This window comes from Hyperoodon ampullatus, assembly GCF_949752795.1.
Source record: "Hyperoodon ampullatus genome assembly, chromosome: 6".
Taxonomy (NCBI): Eukaryota; Metazoa; Chordata; class Mammalia; order Artiodactyla; family Ziphiidae; genus Hyperoodon; species Hyperoodon ampullatus.
The window spans coordinates 72,654,830-72,676,926 of NC_136919.1; the positions used below are offsets into that span (position 1 = coordinate 72,654,830).

A 22,097-nucleotide genomic window follows, 5' to 3' on the forward strand; every position below is an offset into this window, starting at 1 on the left:
ATTCAAAATCCATTGGACTCACCTTTATTTGAAAATCATATAGGTAGTGCGTTTTCTGAAGCCATCCAATTATCCTTTCCATATGCTTTTTAAATAATTAATAAAAAACCTTAATAGGGATACTCTTCAAGTTTCTGTTTTGTCTTTCAGTGAAATAGTAAGTTTTAGGATTTTGCAGGTAAAATTATGCTTTATTATTATCATTTAAATGTTCTCTGCTTAGAAGAAATGGTTGTATGGTATTTCTTTAACTGAGATGAAGAGGCTACTTTCTTTATGCTTCTACTGATATATACATTCAAATCAGTGTAGGATCTGGTTAATGAATCCACTTGCCGCTTGGATTTCAGTAAGTATATGGCTGATTACTTAGAAAACTCTTGGAGACAGAACTACCATTTTGTGTAAAAAAGAGCACTGAGGTCCTCTGCATTTAGAGAAGAGCCTGTTTCATTCATCTCCAAAAATGGAAGGATATTTTTTTTAGGTTTATTTTTTGTTGTTATTCAATTTTATTTTATTTATTTTTTTAAAATTTTTATTGGAGTATAGTTGATTTACAATGTTGTGTTATTTTTCAGGTGTACAGCAAAGTGAATCAGTTATAAATATACATATATCCACTCTTTTTTAGATTCTTTTACCATATAGGCCATTACAGAGTATTGAGTAGAGTTCCCTGTGCTATATATAGTAGGTCATTATTAGTTACCTATTTTATATATAGTAGTGTGTATATGTCAATACCAATCTTCCAATTTATCCCTCCCCTCCTTACCCACTGGTAACCATAAGTTTGTTTTCTACATCTGTAACTCTATTTCTGTTAGATAATTTTATTTGTACCCTTTTTTTAGATTCCACATATAAGCAATATCTCGTGATATTTGTCTTTCTCTGTCTGACTTAGACTGACTTCACTCAGTATGACGATCTCTAGGTCTATCCACATTGCTGCAAATGGCATTATTTCATTCTTTTTTATGGCTTACATTCCATTGCATATGTGTACTGCATCTTCTTTATCCATTCTTCTGTTGATGGACATTTAGATTGCTTCCATGTCCTGGCTATTGTAAATAGTGCTGCAATGAACATCTTTTCAAATTATGGTTTTCTCTGGATATATGCTAAGGAGTGGGATTGCTGGATCATTTGGTAGCTCTAGTTTTAGTTTCTTAAGGAACCTCAATACCATTCTCCACAGTGGCTGTACCAGTTTACATTGCCACCAACAGTGTAGGAGGGTTCTCTTTTCTCCACACCCTCTCCAGCATTTATTGTTTGTAGATTTTTTGATGATGGCCATTCTGACCCATCTGAGGTGATACCTCATTGTAGTTTTGATTTGTATTTCCCTAGTAATTAATGATGTTGAGCATCTTTTCATGTGCTTTTTAGCCATCTGTATGTCTTCTTTGGAGAAATGTCTATTTAGATCTTATGCCCATTTTTTGATTGGGTTGTTTGTTTTTTTGGTATTGAGTTTCATGAGCTGTTTGTATATTCTGGAGATTAGTCCCTTGTTGGTTGCTTCGTTTGCAAATATTTTCTTCCATTCTGAGGGTTGTCTTTCGTTTTGTTTATGGTTTCCTTTGCTGTGCAAAAGCTCTTAAGTTTAATTAGGTTCCATTTGTTTATTTTGGATAGAAAGTCCAGAGATAAACCCACACACCCATGGTCACCTAATCTATAACAAAGGAGGCAAGAATATACAATGGAGAAAAGAGAGTCTCTTCAACAAGTGGTGCTGGGAAAACTGGACAGCTACATGTAAAAGTATGAAATTAGATCACTCCCTAACACCGTGCACAAAAATAAACTCAAAATGAATTAAAGACCTAAATGTAAACCTGGATACTGTAAAACTCTTAGAAGAAAACATAGGCAGAACACTCTGACATAAATCACAGCAATATGTTTTTCAATCTGCCTCCTAGAGTAATGGAAGGCTTTCAAATATGGCTTCTCAGAATATCAGAGTTGTGAAGGTCGTGGAGATCATTTATCCTAATCTTTCCACTTTACAGGTGGGTAAACTGAGACCCAGAGAGGTGTAAAAATTTGTACCTCTAGTTAGGTGGTATTTAGAGTTCATATTTTCTGACCTTCAACACATGTTCCTTTCCAGTGATCTGTAGGTAGAGGTCTTTTGATCATGAGTTATTTGGAGGTTTGGGGGGAAGTGTTGGCCAATCACAAAAAAAATTTTTAGTAAATTTTATACATTATGCTATTGTATTATTGTATATCTTATTGTAGATAATAAACTCGTGGGGTTTTTAATGACTGATGACTCTTTAAGACTAAGAGTCTGTTGTTCGTATGAATCATTGTATGTTTTTTTAATCCCGTCTTATACTTTTATAGTTAAATTTATTTTGTGAATATAGTATGTTCTTTGGATATTCATAAAATATATAGAAAAGTCCATATTTACTAATTTTTCAACATCGAATGTTATAGTTAAACAGCTTCCAGAAGAAAATGCTATTATTTGACTGCCCTGGCTGTATTCCTTTTTAATATTTCTCATTCGTAGAACTAATTGATGCACATTAAGGGCAATTTGCTCTGTGATATTTTCATATCCAGTAGCATAATGTCCAGAATAATTCTGCGTGATAACATTTGGAAAAGTTTAGACTTTAAAATTTTCTCTTCCTCTCCTCCTCCCTCTTTTTTTTTTTTTTTAAGGTGAAAATGAAGGAAATCCACATGTGCTTTTTTAGGTTTAGAACCAACCTGTATTATTTTCTTAAATGAACTTCAGAGACCCAATTTCAAGTATCATTTCTCCTACTGACTACAGTATAACATCAGGCAAATAACACATTTGCACCTAGATTTCCTAATTTGTGAAATGGGGATTAATAGTTAAAAACATTAATTACTAACCAGGTCAGGTTCAGGATGGGGAGGGTGTAATGAGAGCAGGAAATGGGGTTATTTGTATTGTCTGAAAAAACATATTCACTTTTAGTATAGTTACTCTTAGAAAACTAACTGCAAAAGAGGTTAAACTTATAAAAATCTCTGCTTGAACAAATATTTGGAAGCTACAGTGAGAACTCTCTGTTTGGGAGTATGCATTGGAAAAGGTTGGGAAACACTGTATTGTGCTTCACAAGAGACTACAGTCTTGTAGATCCCCCAGCTATACAGAGTTGAAGGCTGGTTCACAAGGGTTGAGATTTGTAATGGCTAGAAAGTTTTGGAGGGGACAAATCCAACAAATCTTAGTCTGGCCCTCAGAAGGAGTCAGACGAATAGACTTGCCTCCAGGGAATGCTCCGAGGTCCCAAACTGCCTGAGTCCAGCAGTGTGCCTAACTTTGGGTATGGGGCATACCACCTGTTTGCCTGGACTTAGCACCTGGGTTGGCCTCAACAACATACACACATGCTTTAGCTGCATTTATCCATTTTTGAAAGTCCCACTTGACAACATATCCATCTCTAACAAGTACCTGGTTTCTCTGTTCCTTTATAGTGAATCCTCTTAGGATTGACCTCATATTCTTCATTCTCTTCCAAGCTGGCTTTTTTCTCCACATTACAATGAAGTTGCTGTTATCAAAGTCATTGAAGACCTCCATTTGTTAAATCTAGACATTTAATAATAGACATTCTTCTAGATTAACTTTTCTCAATCTGTAGCAATCAACTAGTCAGCCACTCTATCCTTGATTCTTTGTCTTCTTTGACTTTATATTCTTCTGTTTTCTCCTTCTGTTATTGGATCCTCCTCAGTCTTATTACTGGCCAAACAGTTTTTCTGTGCCCTAAGTTTCCTTATTGTTTCTAACAGAGACATTTCTTCCACAACACTTATGACTATCTGTCATTCTCTACTATCTACTTTTAACTTATCTAATATCTGTCTTTTCCCCACTAGAATGTAACTGTCATGTGGGCCCAGTACCTTGTTTGTTTGCTCCCCATTCTCTCTCTCATACCTACAACAGTCGTATATGATAGGTGCTCAATCTGTATGTGTTGAATGAATTGAATAAAGAATAGCATTTGATGACAGGTGAGACACAGGAGCAGATTACCTGGTAGTTTTTAATATACAAGGAAAAATGAATGGAACTGAATTGAGATGCTGCTACCATAGCATTAACACACCTTTTTTTTCAGTTTTTTTTTTCTAGTACAATTTTTTTGAGCTTATGTGCATGTATATGGTTGCTCAGTTCTTCCTTTCTTTTTTTTTCAAGTACACAATACAGTATTATTAACTATAGTCACTAAGCTGTACATTAGATCCCCAGAACTTATTCATCTCGTAACTGAAAGTTTGTACCCTTTGACCAATATCTCCCCATTTCTCCCACCTCCCAGCTCCTGCACCATTCTGCTCTCTGTTTCAATGAATTTGATTTTTTTAAATTGGGGTATAGTTGCTTTACAATGTTGTGTTAGTTTCTGCTGTACAACAAAGTGAATCAGCTGTATGTATACATATATCCCCTCCCTCTTGGACCTCCCTCCCACCCCCCACCCCCACCCCCATTCCACCCCTCTAGGTCACCACAGAGCACTGAGCTGAGCTCCCTGCACTATACAGCAGGTTCCCACTAGCTATCTGTTTTACACATGGTAGTGTATTTATGTCAATCCCAATTTCTCAATTCATCCCACCCCCCACGACCCTCCGCCCCCGTGTCCACACGTTCATTCTCTACATCTGCGTCTCTGTTCCTGCCCTGCAAATAGGTTCATCTGTACCATTTTTCTAGATTCTACATATATGCATTAATAAACGATACTTGTTTTTCTCTTTCTGACTTGCTTCACCAATGAGTTTGATTTTTAATATTCCACATATAAGTGATATTATACAATACTTGTCTTTCTCTATCTGACTTACTTCACTTAGCATAATGCCCTCAAGGTTCATCCATGTTGTTGCAAATGGCTGAATAAGAAGTAAGTGTTGGGGGCTTCCCTGGTGGCGCAGTGGTTAAGAGTCCGCCTGCCGATGCAGGGGACACGGGTTCGTGCCCCGGTCCGGGAAGATCCCACATGCCGCAGAGCGGCTAGGCCCGTGAGCCATGGCCGCTGAGCCTGCGCGTCCGGAGCCTGTGCTCCGCAATGGGAGAGGCCACAGCAGAGAGAGGCCCGCGTACAGCCAAAAAAAAAAAAAAAAAAAAAAAAAAAGAAGTAAGTGTTGGAGAGAATGTGGAGAAAAAGAAACTCTTGTGCACGATTGGTGGGAATGTAAGTTAGTACAGGCATTATGAAAAACAGTATGGAAGTGCTTCAAAAAATTAAAAATAGAACTACCATATGATCTAGCCCAGTTTTTCTTATTTGTAAATTTAGACCAGTAACTCTGGATCAAAATCTTTTATGATGTCATTCCTGCCAAAGTTGATTTAAGTCTATATCTACTTCCCTGACTTCTGTTGTCAGGGCAGATGACCTGTATATGTACTTATTATATGCATCTTTTTGGTATGCTTCAAAAACCATTATAGCAGTGAACAGAAATTTTGTTAATGCTTTCATGGATAACTGACACAGAATATAAAACTTCTTTTGTAACTGTGGACTTTGACTTTTTAAAAAACTCAAATAAACTAAAAGCACTAATTGTTGTGAAATAACACTTTTTTTCCTTACTCCTGTGAAAGTTGGTCTTCACATTTTTATTATCCTCTAGTACAGTGGTTCTCTAAGTGTGTTCCGCAGATCAGCAGCATGTACCTCATCTGAGAAACGCCAACCTTGTTAGAAATGACAGTTTTGATTCCCTAGCCCTGTTCTACTGAATCAGGAATTCAGGGAATGGAGCCTAGCAATCTGTGTCTTAACAAACCCTTCAGGTGTTCTGATGTGCACTAAAGTGTGAGAACCACTACTTTACAATATACAAATGAAGAATTGAAATGCACAGTAAAGTGTAAATGTCCAGATATCTTTATGTAATGATAATTTAAAGTTATGATTTCAGTACTCTGTACATTGTCAACATATATAATTAAAAATACTACATATGAATGAAAAAGCTCAATTAGTTATTGCAAGGATTATTATTGCATTTTAATAATTCATTCTTGCATTTCCTCTGTAGCTGTTGTGGCAACAACTCGATAAATGCTTTTATTTTTTATCTATTGTTTTAGCAGTTGAAATTAGCAGAAATAAGTATGTCTTCTGAATTTAAATCAAGTGTATCATTAGTGATTCTAGTATTTTATTACTTTATATTTAATTTATTGTTTTTTATTCTTAGGTAATAGTCTCTTATGTTAGGTCACTTGAATTCCTTTCTGAATTACTGTTTTCCCCTTCGGTGTCTTGCACAAAATGGACACATCACCTCTCTGATGTACCTTCTGCCTTCAGTTTGACTTAGAGCATTCAAGAAATGATCTATGTCAAAACTCAAAAAAGTAGTGCATGTTAGCCAACCAGATATTACATACCACAAGACTGCAATTTGTTGAAGAAATAATCTAGCTACTTCTATGCAGGGCTTTGGTGACTCCATAAAAACTTCACAATGAAAAACTGTTTAAGAGTTCTTGGTTTCAAGCAGCAGAAACCAAGTCTGGCTTATTTAAGCAAAACAAAGAATTTATTGAAAGATATTTGTGACTCAGAATTTCTAGGAAGTCTGAAGAATCAAGCTGAAAAAAGACAGGTACAAGGATTGTTAGCAGCCAGACCAAAGGGAAAAACACACCCCAGAAGTTGTCCAATAAGGCCACCACACGACCACAATCATCTCAAATGCTGTTGGCCACTGCTGCCACTATGTCTAACAACAGTTCTCCCAGTTCCCATATTCTCCTCGCTCCCAAACTTTTTGAAAATATTTAAAACTGATTCATTCTGGCTGCCTTTAGTTACTTATATCCTCAGTCTAGTCCAATCAGATATATATTTGCTAGCACTACATGGAAACACCTTACAGTAAGATTACCTCCTCTCATTATATCTAATGAACATGTTTCAGAATCATCTTACATGGCTTATCTGTAGCAGTGTGCCCTGTTTGCTACTCCCTTTTCTCATGGTTTCCTGTTACCTCTCTGACCTCAGGCCTTTTTTTAGGTTGTTTCTCTGGCCGGAACATTCCCTTACCTCCCTGTACCTTAGCTTCCTTAAACTCCTATCCCAGATTAAAACAACATCCAAACGTCTTGCCATAGTCCATAATGATGTCTTTAAGCTTTTTAAACAACCATCCACATTGAGAAAATTAGATGTACATTTTTATACTCAGATAAATATACACATGCACACACATACCATATATGCATATGACAGAAACAAAGTTTCTCAAGATAATTCTTATCCTTACTAGGTGTGATATATTCTGATGTTGTCTAGTCTACTATAGTCTCTTTCTTTTTTTAGTGCTACTGTGTGTGACCCATTAAATTGTGGATCATGACCCACAGTTTAAAAAATTTGTTTACACTACTTACATGTTTAGTTTTTATCTACTTTTTAAACCTCATTTGTTTCTAATGTCCTTCTTATTCATTTTAACCAACCATTCTAGACTTCTAGTTCCTTCCTAAATATCAGGATCTTTCCTGTGTCATGGCTTTTGCACATGCCACACTATATCTTCCTGATATATTTTTCTTCCTGTTTTCCATAGGACTGACTTCTTTTTATCCTTCAGTTTCAACCTAAATATCTCTTCTTCAGAGGTAACATTCCTTGACTAGTTGATCTAATATGCGCCCTCCCATTTATTACACTTTAATATTCTATTTTTCTCTTTCATAGATTTAAGGAAGTGTCTAATGATCTTATTTCCTTTTTTATTTTTGACCACCTGCCCCTTATATTATGCAGCCCTTATGACTGTAGAGGTCATGTTCCTTTTTTCCCAGGTGCCAGAATAGATGCTCAGTAAATATTTGTTAAAAGAATGTGTACAGGGCTTCCCTGGTGGCGCAGTGGTTGAGAGTCCGCCTGCCAATGCAGGGGACGTGGGTTCGTGCCCCGATCCGGGAAGATCCCACATGCCGCGGAGCGGCTGGGCCCATGAGCCATGGCTCCTGAGCCTGCGTGTCCGGAGCCTGTGCTCCACAACGAGAGAGGCCACAACAGTGAGAGGCCCATGTATCGCAAAAAAAAAAAAAAAAAAATGAATGTGTACAGAGTAGCCTGAAAGCAATAAAACATTGTACCAATGTAAGATATTATAATGATCAACGTTACTATATTCTATCTTCATTATAAATTTTATGGTGTGAAATTTGCAAGGTATTTTATTTTCTTAATTTGCCATTTTCATACCATTGCTTGATTTTGTAGTTGACTAGCTTATTGGTGAGAGGATATTCAAGACCTAGGTAAAATACAAAACACATAATTTAGAGATATTATACATTGGGACTTGTGGATAAGACACCTGAAGATAAAGAAAACAGAAAAATTGGTTATAACTAAAATAAATTGACATACATAATCATCCTAGTGAATAAGCAAGCAGGGAATATTCAGGGTCATGCTTAGTCAAGGTATATGCTAAGGCATGATGGGATGCAAACAGCACTAATTTACTAAATTCAATGGATCAGAGTCCTGACATTTACATAGAACCTGATAATAGAGTCAGCTATGAAGAAGCGTCTGTCAGCAAGTATGCACATATCTATGTGTTTACATTCATTACTGGATACATATGCAGAACAATGGAAAGATTTCTCTTCTGCTATAGAATAATGTGACACATTATTTTCATAACGGTCTGAGGCAATCAATAAAGAACAAACAAAAGGAACACAGCAGCATCTTTCAAGTGTGCACAGAATTGCTTGGGAATTTAGCTGTTTCAGTAATGTACAGTGCGGAAATAGTTAGCTGCTTTCAATCTGATATGCCAAAAATTGAGTACTTTTCTCAAATGTATGTCTTGGAAATTTCTGGGGAAATAGTGTGCAAACGATATCTCATATGTATTCATTCTAGCAGTATGAAAGACAAATTGATCCTAGGTATCAGAATTAAAGAGTTATTATTTCTAGTACCTATAAAGAAAGAAGTGTTTGTTTTTGTTGGTGGTGCCTTTTTTTTTTTTAAACAAGATTTCTGCAGTATTTACTCAGGAGCTTAGAACATTTAGAACTGAAAAGACGTTTAGGAATTATCTGTGCCTGACTCTGGCTCTGGCTCCAGACAGGCCTCCAACAAATGCGTTAATGCTTATCTTCTTACCCTTGAAGAACAATGACTAAGGATATTATCATCTGCCTCTATTACCCAATCCAGTGTTTAAAAGTCTCCTCTCTTCCCCACTGCAAGTGTATAAGTGTCAGAGACAAATTCAGCAACAATTTGTGACACTTCATTTCCTCATATAATTGTGTCTTTTTTCCCCCTAGAAATTACCAGTCTTTACCCCAGTGTGTGTTTATTCAAGGCTTCTCCTCAGTCCCATGGGTTATGATTGAGTAATGAGCATAATTTATGGATTAGACATACTCTTTAGCAACTTTCACTCTTATCCTGTTCTTTGCTTATATTTTAGCTAATGAATCATCTCCAACTAGGGGGAAGTATGAAAATCAAAGCTCTTTGCTGCCATATTTTTATGCTGACTTGAGGGCTCTAGATACAGATTTTATATATCTGTGATGCATTTGTTTACATTACTATTGTTCACTGAGGACTAATTATATAAAGGAGTCATACCCCAAAGATGGAGTGATTTAAACCCCGTGGAATGTTTCTCATAATAGAGTTGCAACTTCCATGATCATAGAACTTCTGAAATCTAAGTGTGCAATGGTAAGTATCCTCCAAAATAGTCTTGCCTTTTCCATCTCTATTTCTTTACCATTGCAAGTACATCTTCTGCAGATTCCATTCCGAGTAAGGGAGGAGAGTAGTAGGGTGTTAGTAAACAGTTAACTAAGGTGTAAGGAACTCCCAAATAACAACAGAAAGTCCATATGTTCCCTATACCAGCTTTTGGGACTGTTCCTCTGTAGTCATTCACACATATCATTGACATATGTAAAAAGCTAAGTTCTTTTTATGTGACAGAATGGTTGAGAGCATGGGCTAAGTGCAGATTCCAAATCCATTTTTTACCAGCTGTGTGATTTGGATAAAGCTATTTAATCTATCCAAACTTCAAGTATTCACCTTGTCTGTGGAAATAGAAATTATAACAGTATCCATCTCAGAAAGTTGTAATGAAGATTAAATGAGTTAATCCCTGAAAAGTACATAAAATGGTGCCTGTTGTGTAGTAAATGGTCAGTAAATATTAGCTATTAATAGCCATTATTACATGATTTATTTATAAAATCAACTTACTACTAGGGAGCATGCTTAAGCATTTTGTTTGGACTATGGAAAGGAAAGCTGGCACCATTTCCTACATCTGTCAAAGTACTTATTTATTGCCCTGTATCTATGTGTACACCTTACTTGGTTATACTTAAATACTAACATCAGATTGTGTTATTTTAAACACAGCTAAATAGGGTCATTATCATATTTAGCAGACATAAATTAAAATGACCTCACTTTTCTTTTCACCTAAACTTGAAATCAACATGGCTGTTTTATTTTATTAAATAAATATATAATGAAAGAAATACATAAATGAGGTGTCCAGCTGGGAAATACAATAATGAGAAGAACTGTGTATTTTAAATGGCATTTTTCTATCTATAAAGAAAACGTTCTCTATGGAGTTGTTTCTGTCACCACCCCAAACTAAAATTTGCACGTCGATCTGTGAAGCAGATCTGTAAAGCAGTAACTTTACCCAGTGTGGAATAGTTTTGGAGCACTCTAATTATTTTACTAAAATTTACATTAGAAATTACATTACAAATTCATTTGTAATGGGTTAAAATGACCTGTTTTAAATAATACAGAAAAATCTTGGAATAGTTTAGCACAATTTCTCAATTGTGCTAACCAATTTGTTTGGTTTAACAAAACAAAAGAAGGATTTATGTTTTAGAAATTTATGGAAGTCACCATTATGTCAAATGTACTTTCAAACAGAATCATATTCTACTTGTTGGTTAGTGTGCCCACTGTGTAGCTGCAACTGTGTTAAGTGTTGAGGGTACATATGGGAATAAAACATAATTTCATGGGAGTATGAATACATGAGGAAATTAACAGTGTATGGAGAGCTGTATTTCAGGTATGCACAAGGTGTTAGGAAAGTACAGAGAACAAAACATAACAGGCCTGTGAGGAGTGGCCACAGAGGGCAAAGGGTGCGGAAAAATGAGAGTTTAAGGGTGATTTAGACAAAAGAAGAGAGCTGAAGAAAAATGTAAAGGCCTTCTAGACAGAGGAAAACAGGAGATATAGCAGAGAAGCAAGAGAAGATGGCACGTTACAGGGACCAGCAAAAAGGTCAGTGTGGTGTAAGCGAAGAAAGCACTTGAAGACATGACTGGTATCAAGTCCAGAGATCATGCAGGCATCGGCTCTGATGGTTCTTATAAGGCAGGTCAAGGGTTGTGAATTACTTCCGAAGGCAAGAGAGAATCATGGAAAGGTTTTTAAGAAAAGCTTTATTTTCATATTTGCATTTTAGAAAAATTGCCCTGGCAGCAAAGTGAAGATAGATTGGAAGAGAGCCCGAATAGAGGAAGGAAAACTAATTAGAAGGCAGTTATAATGGAGAACATTATGAGTTAAGGCAAGTAAGTACAAGAATGGATAGGAGAATTGGAGAATTATTTAGAAGGTAAAATTAGTAGGATTTAGTGACTGATGTCAATCTGAGCACGGAAAGTCAGCAGTAATTTCCAAAGCTGAGGGTTGTGGTGCTGCCCTCTGCTGAGAGGGGGAATATAAGAAAAAGAGCAAGAGAGAGAAAGAATTCCTTTTTAGGCACATGTTCAATTTTACATTTGAGACTTCCCATATATTATGGGGTTCCCTAACAGAGATAACCAGGTGGCTGTTAGAAACCTAGATTTAAAACTCTTAAAGTATAACTAGAAAGTGGAGCTATCAACTTATGAGCATGTATATGGGCATGTAGTATATGATAAAGGTATATGGTCTGAATAAACGTGAGAAAAAAATAAGAGCTGAAAATGGAGACCTCAGAAATTACCAGTATTTAATGTGCCAGAAAAATGGAGCCTCCAAAAGCTCTCGAAACATAGTGGTTAAAAAAAGTAAAAGGTAAAAAAAAATGTCATAGAAACTAATGAACAAGAGAGGTTAAAACAGAAAGACCTTGCACATAGAAAATGTCTGCAAATATCTACACCAAATTGTCAGTACTGCCTAGCTCTGGAATGTGGTGTTGAAGAGAATGACCAAAAAACTGGGAATTTTAATTTGATATTTAAGTTTTTAAATAAAGTATTTTATACCTCTTTACTATTTTTGCAACTTCTTGTGGGCTTATACTACTTGCAAGTAAAAATAAAAGTTATGTTAAAATGTAAGTTATAGTCAATTGAATATTAAAAATAAATCAGTCGAACAAGCTGCTTAATCAGAACAGAACGAGGAGGGAAAGGGCAGCATGGCGTGGTCAACAATATTGTACTGCAGATAGGTCAAGAAAGATGAGGACTGACAGCAGCCTTTTAGCTTGGTATTTAGATGTGGTCACAAGTGACCTTATTAAAAGCACTTTCAGTGAAAGGCTAAGGGCAGAAGCTTGACTGCAGTTGTTGGGAAGCGGAAAGTGAGGATATGAGGTGGCATAGTCATCACATCAAGGAGAAACTTGAGTGTAAAGAAAAAGAAAGAGTTTGGGATTTAGGGTCCATGGTAAGTGAAATGTTTGCTCAAGATCCTTATGGTGGCGAGGAAAAGATCCATGCTAGCTACCTTAGTCATGGAGATTTACTGCAAGTCACCCAGGAGTGTGAAGTAGTGTGGGGAGCTGACTTGCAGCCCCCAGTCATTCTGGATCCCAGCTTTCCTAAAACTGGGATTTGCAGGAAGTTTTGTAAGAAATTTAAGAAGTCACGCAGCAGAATTTCTTGGAGGGAAGAGACCTGAGCTTATTTATATGCTGGAGGTAGGCACCAGTAGAAGCAAAAGCTCTAAAGTACAGAAAAGTGTTAAGGTACTTATAAAGAAATGTACCTTTAGTTTGGAAAATAAACCCAACTATTTCTGGGAATGAAGTTTCATATAAAATACAAAAACTCACCATGTTCCAAAGGCTAAGCTGATATATTTTAAACATATATTCACACTAGAAAAAATAAATAAGATGATATAAATAAATTTCTTTCTTTTTTCTTCTTCTTCTAAAGCCGAACAACAACTTATCCTTACACAGAAACGCAGATGTACAGCCAAAACACTGGAGGGAATTACTTTGATACTCAAGGGAGTTCTGCACAGGTGACTACCGTGGTCTCATCCCACAGTATGGTGGGCACTGGTGGGATTCAGATGGGCGTCACGGGAGGACAACTCATCAGCAGCTCTGGAGGAACCTATCTGATTGGCAATTCAATGGAGAATTCTGGTCACTCAGTGACACATACCACTCGGGCTTCCCCAGCGACAGTAAGTATTTGAGTTTTTATTTGTTTAATTTAGGTTCTTGATAGCCTCTATTGTACATTTTTCTCTTTAGAGAGAAAAAATCCAAAACACTGGGCTGGGGCAACAAGGTGTTGTGCAGTTTTAGTATGTAATTTTTTCTAATGTATGTTAAAATCCATACTTAAATAGTAAAATTAAAAATGTTTACCCATATGCCATATGTAAAGTCATTTTGCATTCTACCAGAGGGACACTTTGGGAAGCACTGATCTAGGTGATTCCAATGAAAAACATTTATATTGGCTCTGATCATAGATATGAGCAAATAATATCTTAGGAACATAACTACATATTTGAGTTTTCAAGTTTTTAATATTTAATAAATATATTTATTTTGAGGCAAGATATCTTAATGTGCTAAAATGCTGTAATAGAAATAGTAATAAGAACCTATGCAGAATTTGATATCCTCAAACTCTGTAACCTGGCCTTTCCATTTTTACCTCAACTAAGCATAGGGAGAATAATCATTTAGAACCACCTAGCTAAAGTAGAAATGGAATTGATTTTCTAGATGTTTCATATAAAAGGGGCCTGGGGATTTGAATTAAGTGCATTGTACCCCTTTTCCATAATCCTACCATATAGTTTGTTCTTATAATGAAATAGAAACAAATTGGGTAGAAAATAATTATATGAGAGGCTTTACATTTTTCATTTTGTGGATTTTCTTCATGATATAATAGGTACTTGGTAAGTATTTTGTATATACTTTTTTCTGTTTGTAATGATTACGTGTGTTCATACTTTCATCATTTATTATCTTTTCCCTAATCCATTTTTTCAAGCACTTTATTTTTAATTCACTATTTTCTGGTAACATCAGAACAGATAACTAACCGTTCTAACTGGAGAGTTCTTTTTTTGTCATTTTTTCTTTGTATTTTTGAAGCATTTCTAATGCCCATTTCTCTCTTGCTTTTGATAACACTAAATACAGCATTTCTAAACCTTTTAGTCACAGCAGTATATTTATGTAGATTAGAAACTAAATCATAGCTTCTCTGGACCTCAGTTCCCCTGTCAATAAAATAAGGGATTAGTTAGACTAAATGATTTCCTAATATCCTCTCAGCTTTAAAATCATAATATTTACCAACAAATTGTAAAATATTCTAGATGTAAAATAACTGTATCTTTACCATAAAAGGAAAAGAGGTAGATTAGGTACCAGTACTGTATAATGCTCCTGATACAGGCCATCCAGAAAGTGATTTTCAGTGGAAAGGGAAGTACTTGCCACTTACCAAGGCCTTAGGAAAACTGGAAAAAATGGGGAGGAAGAGTCCTTTCCCACTTTCGTTTCATCTACCCTCTCTCATGCTGGCTTACCAGTGCTCCATCTCCACCTCTCTCCTGCTTCACCTTCCCCAGGCACTGATACTTGCCTTCACATTGAATTTTAGCTATCTGTTAAACATCCTCATGAGCTAGATATGGGTTTACTAAATTTCCTAGTGCTATCACTGAGTTAACTAAATTGATTATTCCAGGTCATGTATATATAGGTACAAACATTAGCAGGATGAATTTTATAGCTTGATTTTTTTGTTTGTTTTTCTGTATAGAGTGTGAAAAATGACATGACTCCTTAAGTTATCCGTTACACAAATTTGGTGCAATTTTTATTATATTAATTGGTAAATTAACACAAAATAACTGACTTATAACAGCTGAGAATAGTGGGAAAACTATTTTTAAAAAATCAATTCCTAGTGTCAGTTGCACATATTAATTCACACTTTTAAAAAGGCATTAATATTTAAGGTTCTGTTAAGGATGGTTTTTTGTTTTCATTTTTACAAGAAAATTTCCTTTTTAGCAAAAGGAGTTTAAAAGTTAAATAAAGAGAGAACTTTTGCATGGAAAAATCATAAGGTGTCCTCATCAAAGCACATGATAGTGACATATGATAGATACATATTATCTAAATATACATCTGCTAGTAATTATTACCTTACATTTATTACCACAGTTCATATTTGATTTAGATCCCCCCTCAGTCGTGCTAAAGATCTTAATCTGCTTCATTCACAGTGAGGTGGTGATTCTGTACACAGTTTCACATCTGTTCCTATAGTAAAGTTAACAAAGTTTAAGTGCTATGACACCTATTTAAGATTTCCTCCCATCCTCCTCTTGCCAAATGCTAGAAAATTTGTGCTATGTATTATAGTTGTTTAGGCTCCTAAAACTCTAGATTTTTTGGTAGGTGCCATGTCATTAAAGGAGATTTGCTTATTTTCATGTACCTTTTGCATTCACTGTAGAACCATACAAAGAATGTCTATGAGCACAGTCTCTAAGAACCTGTTAGTCGAGATGCAAGCCATTTCTTTCCAAACGTTGAGCCAGACTGTGCCATATAAATTCAGTTTTTCTGACTGTTCTTTAGTGTTCAACCTATCACCCATATCATGCCTGATGCAGCTAACTGGGTAGGAGTAGCCTCTACTATTGCCAGAATTCCTGACAGTAGTAGTCAATTGGGCTGTTCCTTAAGAGCCTGTAATAAGTGGAATGTATAGTCAGTTAATTCAGTTGATGTGAAACTAGTTAAATTTGAGGGCTTGGGAACAGCACAAACCTAATACCTTTACGCGGTTCCTGGTTAACAAGGTTTCCTGCTCTGGTTCCCAGAATAATTGCCTTTGCTCTCTCTTACATTTGACCTCTGTCTATATAGAAATACTTTCACTTAAATTTATTAGGAATAACTTTCTTTCACAAAGAGGTTTACTCCAATGTGCAAACCAACTTCTCAGGATAAATCAGTAAAAAGAGATGATTTGAAATTGAAGCCACTACTAAGAAAAATAAATGATCAGCGCTTGAAATATTTTGTTACCTAGTCTAATAGTCAATATAAAACCATCTTTCTTATAATAGAAGGATCTTTACATTAATGGAGAATTTTTATTTGAGCATATAATTTACTTTAGTTTTATAACCTTAAGTGAAAAAATATTTTACATAAACATGTTTTAGTATTTCATTTTTGCTATGCATTGTAAAATGTTTCAGTTTTCAAGGTACATAGAAATTTCAGAATTTTTCAAAAGATTATTATGGTAACATATTAAATTTTATTTGATGAATATATTATGGTACAAACTACCAATACTCAGATTTGGTCAAAATACTTTTTCTCCTTTTACTGTGCTCTTTTATTGGGTCAATGGAGTCCATGTGTATAAATTATTAAATATGTATGTATGTATATATATTTTTACTTATTTAAATATAAGTATAAACTTATACACATTTAAAAGACATTTCCTGCTGATAGTATTAAATAAGAATTTTCAAAAAGATTATGTAACATTTTTTATTGGAACATCACTGGGTATGACTTCAGCTAAGTTACTACTTGAGTAAATAAACGTTTTACATTTCATTAAATTAATGCTAGGGATCTATTTATTGTTAACATTTCAGGAGAACATGGACATTAAGGTAGAAGAGTTGACTACAGTCATATCTGAACTCATTATGCCTTGATCTTCCTTCTAAATACATCTCCATAGTGTTTCCTTATGTGTCTTTATTCATTTTAAACTCTAATTTATTTTTCTTCATTATTTTTTATATAACCATATTTTTTTTAGAATTTCAGAATTTTGGAACTGGAACACATTTTGCATTTGAGAGTCAAAAATTTGTGATTGTAGTTAGTGATATTTTTGTATTTATCACAACATAGTTTATCTTATACCAGACTATATAATAATAAGCAATTTGCTATAAGAAGCTTAATTTATTCATTCCTCCATAAAATAACATTTGAATTCTTCTAATGAGATGGTTATTTATGGAGTTGTTTTTCTTCTTGATAAGAAAACTAACTAAATTAGATTACATTAATCATTTTTGAGACTGTGATATGAAAGCTAATTTTCTACTTTTCTGTATATACATTTAGTAATTATATATGTTAAATGGCTTTTGCTAAAATTAGATCCCACCAAAGGGCACAAGGAAAATGTGTTGAAGCTTATATTGTTCATATCTCTACCTTTTTTGATTAATGAAAAATACTGTAATTTTTTCAGTTGTTTGGAGGAAAATTTCAATGTCCATCTACTGCTATATAAGTAAAAGTTTGGCCTATCTTATATAATTTATAGAAAGTTAAGAATTCATTCAAGAATTGTAGATGCTATTATTTCTTTATCCTTGGGTTGCATGTAAAGTTTTTATGAATTTATTTATGTGAATTAGTTATACATTCTTAAGTTGCACAATTCAAAAGATAAAAGAAAGTGCATAATGCAGTGTCCCTCTCACTCCTGTTCCTCAGTTCTCCTTAGAGGCAATCAAAGTTATCAAGTTCTTTGAGTATCACTCTGGAGATATTCTCTGAATGTACAAGCAGAATGTCTCTCTTTCCCTCCCATTAGCATTTTTTTTTTTTTTACGAATAGTAACAAAAATACTGAATCTTGCTTTTTTTTCCACCTAATGGTGTGTGTCAGAGATTTTTTTATATCAATACTTGAAGGGCTTCTTTATATTTATGGGGAAATGGCTATATTAGAAGGAGCTGAACTGCCCATTCTTCTTACCAAAGGGTAAAAAATGTTAAAATAATGTTGGATTACTTGTTATGGCTATATAGAGATAGAAAAGCAACATAGTCACATAAGACAAAAATTTCTCTTTAATTGTCATATATAAAGATATGCATGGAAAAAATTTTTTGTTAGAAATGCATAAATCACAGTTATTTTATATGTTACATATTACAGAAATAATAAATTTCTATTTTAAATAATTTTCTTAGTTTTACAGTTAGCCTGAATGATTTAAAAATGAAAGTCAAGCAAAACTACTTTCTCCACTTATTTTGGCAAAAGTATGTATGTCCATTATGATCTTAGTATTTTCTGTTTTCCTGTGTCCCATTTTCCCTAGGCCAACCTGAGCTCTCAGATAAGACTCCTCAGAGAGAGTACCACAAATCTTCTGCTTTCTGCACTAAATCCTAAATTGACTGAAGGTTCTGGGACCTCATTTTCAAAGCACTTAATAAAATGGCACTTTGAATGACTCGTAGTCTCCATTGCTTCATCTTTATTCCATTCAGCTGTCAGTCAGTTTCACACTGCTGCAGCCTTGAAGCTGATAAGATCTAGAGGCAGTAATTTTATGGCTAAGGCTGTAAGACATTCTACTCCTAGAAATCTTGATAAACTAGAAGGTTAAGACAAGCAGAATGACAGGGGCCTTCAGCTCCTCCTGAGCATAGCTGATGGATTCCCTTCTAAAGCAAAATACAATGAGTTATTTTAATTTTTAGCTATTTCATACTGAAACAGCATTTCAGAATCACAGGTGTGTTGCAACATGCCAGAAATGGCTAGATTCTATTTCATCCAAAATCTAGATTAGGAAGGTTTAATGATGTTTGTAAATTCTACTTATAAATATGGAAGTAAACTATGTTCCAGTTGACCTGTTGTATAACTTTAACTTGATCCTTATATTTATAAATCAAATTGCAAGTTAACTTACTAGTTTGAAACTACTGTAGATTTTGAAGGAAAAAAATCACTAATGTTTCATTTATGGAGGCTAGGTGATCCAGATAAAATATTTAATGTATTGGTGGCAAATTAAAATATACTGCCATCTGTGAGTTACATATGAGTCAGTATTAGACCCATAAAATTTAATACTGCCTGTTTCACTGGCCCATGTCTTTTATTTTAATGAGAGAAAATTCAAAACGATGCCTATGACCAATTATCATTTCTCAAATGAAAGGGAGTTTCTCTATGTTCCCATGTTTATGAGTTCATCCTCCAAAAGCATGTGATTTGGTTACCACTTTCTCAGTATGCATAACTACAGTTGTATTTATTGGCTATGGAATTATTTGGTTTCTCTTAAAATCTAGGTTTTCAAAAATTATAACTGTTGGTGCCCCAAAATTTCATGAGCTAGGGATTTTGTAATCTATCTGTAGAATGTTAAAATAATTTAACTCATTTATTTTAAATTTACCCCTATAAGTTTTAGTAACTTTTCCCATCTGCCTTTTGAGAAAGGAAGATGTGATTTTTAATTGTGCTTTCAAAATTATAGGAAAGGTGCAGTTAGACAAGAGAAGGAAATATAAAATTAGGAAGGAGGTAAAGAGGTCAAAATTCGCAGATGATATGATTGTGTACCTGATAAAAATCATAGAGAATCAAATGAAAAACTATAACAAATAATAGAATTTAATAAAGTGACTTAGTACAAAATTAATATACAAAGAAATCAATAGCTTTTCTAAATACAAATGACAGTAGCTAGAAAATAATATAGGCAAAGATCTCATTTATAATAAACTCAAAATATACCAGGCAGTAAACTAACAATACATGTGCAAGATCCAGCTGCTGAATAAAACTTTTTAAAGTTCCTAAGGGACAAAAAAGGAAGCTTGAATAATTGAAAGAGAAGTTTCAGTATCAAACATTTTGAATCTCCCTAAATTAACTTAAAAATTTTGATATGATCCTAATCAAGATACCAGTAGATTTTTTTCTTTTATAAGAAAGGCTGTTTACATAAATAAACATGCAAGAATAGTGAAGAAAGTTGTATAAAAAGAAAAATAATGATGTGTGGTGTGGGACACAAAGAGCCCTACCAGTTGTTCAAACATATATAAAATTAATAATTAAAACAGAATTGTCTAGGCACATGAATAGACCAGTATAGGCCAGTAATAGACTAAAGACCATAAATAGGCCAAATGCATATAAGAATGCAACATATGACAAATGTGGCATTGCCTGTCAATTGAGAAATGATGAATTATTGATAAATGATGCTTGGGACAACTGGATAACTATTCTTAAAAGAAAATTAGATTGGTTCCATATATTACTCCTTATATAAAAATTAATTTCACTTGGATGGAAAATTTTTTTATTATTATTCTGTTATAGTGGGGAAACATGATGTAAAATTCAGATCCTACAAAAAATACATTGATGTGATCAACTACATAAAAGTAAAAATATCCCATATGACAGAAACCACAGCAACAAAAGGCAACAGTGAAACAACAACCTCGCATAAAGTTTTGAAATGTTATATTCAAAGCATGAATTTGTTTAATATATAGACCACTCATAGAAATCCTTCAGAAAAAAAAGAGACCAAAATAAGGAAGGCATTTGAAGAAGCAGTTCATTGAAAAGGAAATGAAGAATAAACTACAAAGAGATACCATTTTTCATCTCTCACACAGGCAAAGTTAAAAAGTTAGTAAACCTTGGCAAAGGTGTAAAGAAACAAGCAGTCTCATTACCATAGTAATCTAAATTGGTACAGGATTGGAGAGCAATAAGGAAATTTTTATTAAGATTGAAAATACACATAACCACTGACTCAGAGAGTACTTCTAGGAATTTAATCCACTGATGATACTCTTACATATGTGAAATGCTGCATAAACAACTATATTCATTGTAGAGTTATTTGTATTAGAAAAAGATTGGAAGAAGCCTAATTGTCTATCAGCAGAGAAATAGTTAAATATATTTTAGTGCATTTGTCCATTCAGTGGAATTTTATACGGCCATTAAAAAGAGTGAGGCAGGGGCTTCCCTGGTGGCGCAGTGGTTGAGAGTCCGCCTGCTGATGCAGGGGACGTGGGTTCGTGCCCTGGTCTGGGAAGATCCCACATGTTGCGGAGCAGCTGGGCCCATGAGCCATGGCCGCTGAGCCTGCGCGTCCAGAGCCTGTGCTCCGCAACAGGAGAGGCCACAACAGTGAGAGGCCCACGTACTGCAAAAAAAAAAAAAAAAAAAGAGTGAGGCAGTGTGTGTATGTGTTTACATATGTGTAGATAGATAGATAGATGTGGAAAGATCTCCAAATATATTGTTAAATGAAAAAGCAAGGAGTAATGTGTGTGTGTGTGCGTGCGCATGCGTGCGCATGCGTGCGCATGGTGCACGTGTGCATTTAAATAGAAATATACATTTCTATATGCTTATGTAAGTACAAAGATATCTCTAGAAGAAGGAATGAAGGAAAAAAAGGTGGGAGGCATGTGAAAATATTTTCTATTCAAAAAAAGTGATTTGTTATTTTTAAAAATCTTAGGCAAGCTCTTAATGATTATAAAGTGTATCTATTTGGTCATGCTACCCAAATGCATGTAACTGAAACAACCATTTCTTTATGTGCCCAGTATAAAGACTGTCTATGAGGTATCATGATTCAAGTTAAACCTTGATCCTAGGTTTCAGAAAAAGTCCTTCTTTATTAGACTGTTGAAAGTTTAGAGAATGAAAATGCGCATTAAATTTAGTAAAGATTTCTAGAGCCATTCTTATTCAGTATTTTGGAGTGAAGGTGAATGTTTGGTATATTCATGTACTTAGAGTCTGGATTATTCTCTTTAATCACTCACTCTCTCAAACATTTATTGTGCAATCACTATTGACCAGCCACTGTGCTTCTATGAATATAAAGGTTTACAATATGAGTAATGGAGCTAATTTCATCACTGAAAGGTACCTAATCCTCCAAGGCAAAAATAGAAATCCACAAATA

The 22,097-nt window shown here is 34.6% G+C and overlaps 1 protein-coding gene across 2 annotated transcripts in view; it reads left to right on the plus strand.

Moving 5' to 3' along the window:
• RFX3 (regulatory factor X3) overlaps positions 1 to 22,097 on the plus strand; it is a gene marked incomplete at both ends in the record, with an annotated part of 249,349 nt that overhangs the window by 141,330 nt on the left and 85,922 nt on the right. For both annotated transcript variants that reach the window (XM_079706070.1, XM_079706071.1), the window contains one exon: positions 13,241 to 13,499. In XM_079706070.1, the coding sequence (XP_079562196.1) occupies positions 13,241 to 13,499 (259 nt within the window). The remainder of the gene's footprint in view (positions 1 to 13,240; positions 13,500 to 22,097) is intronic.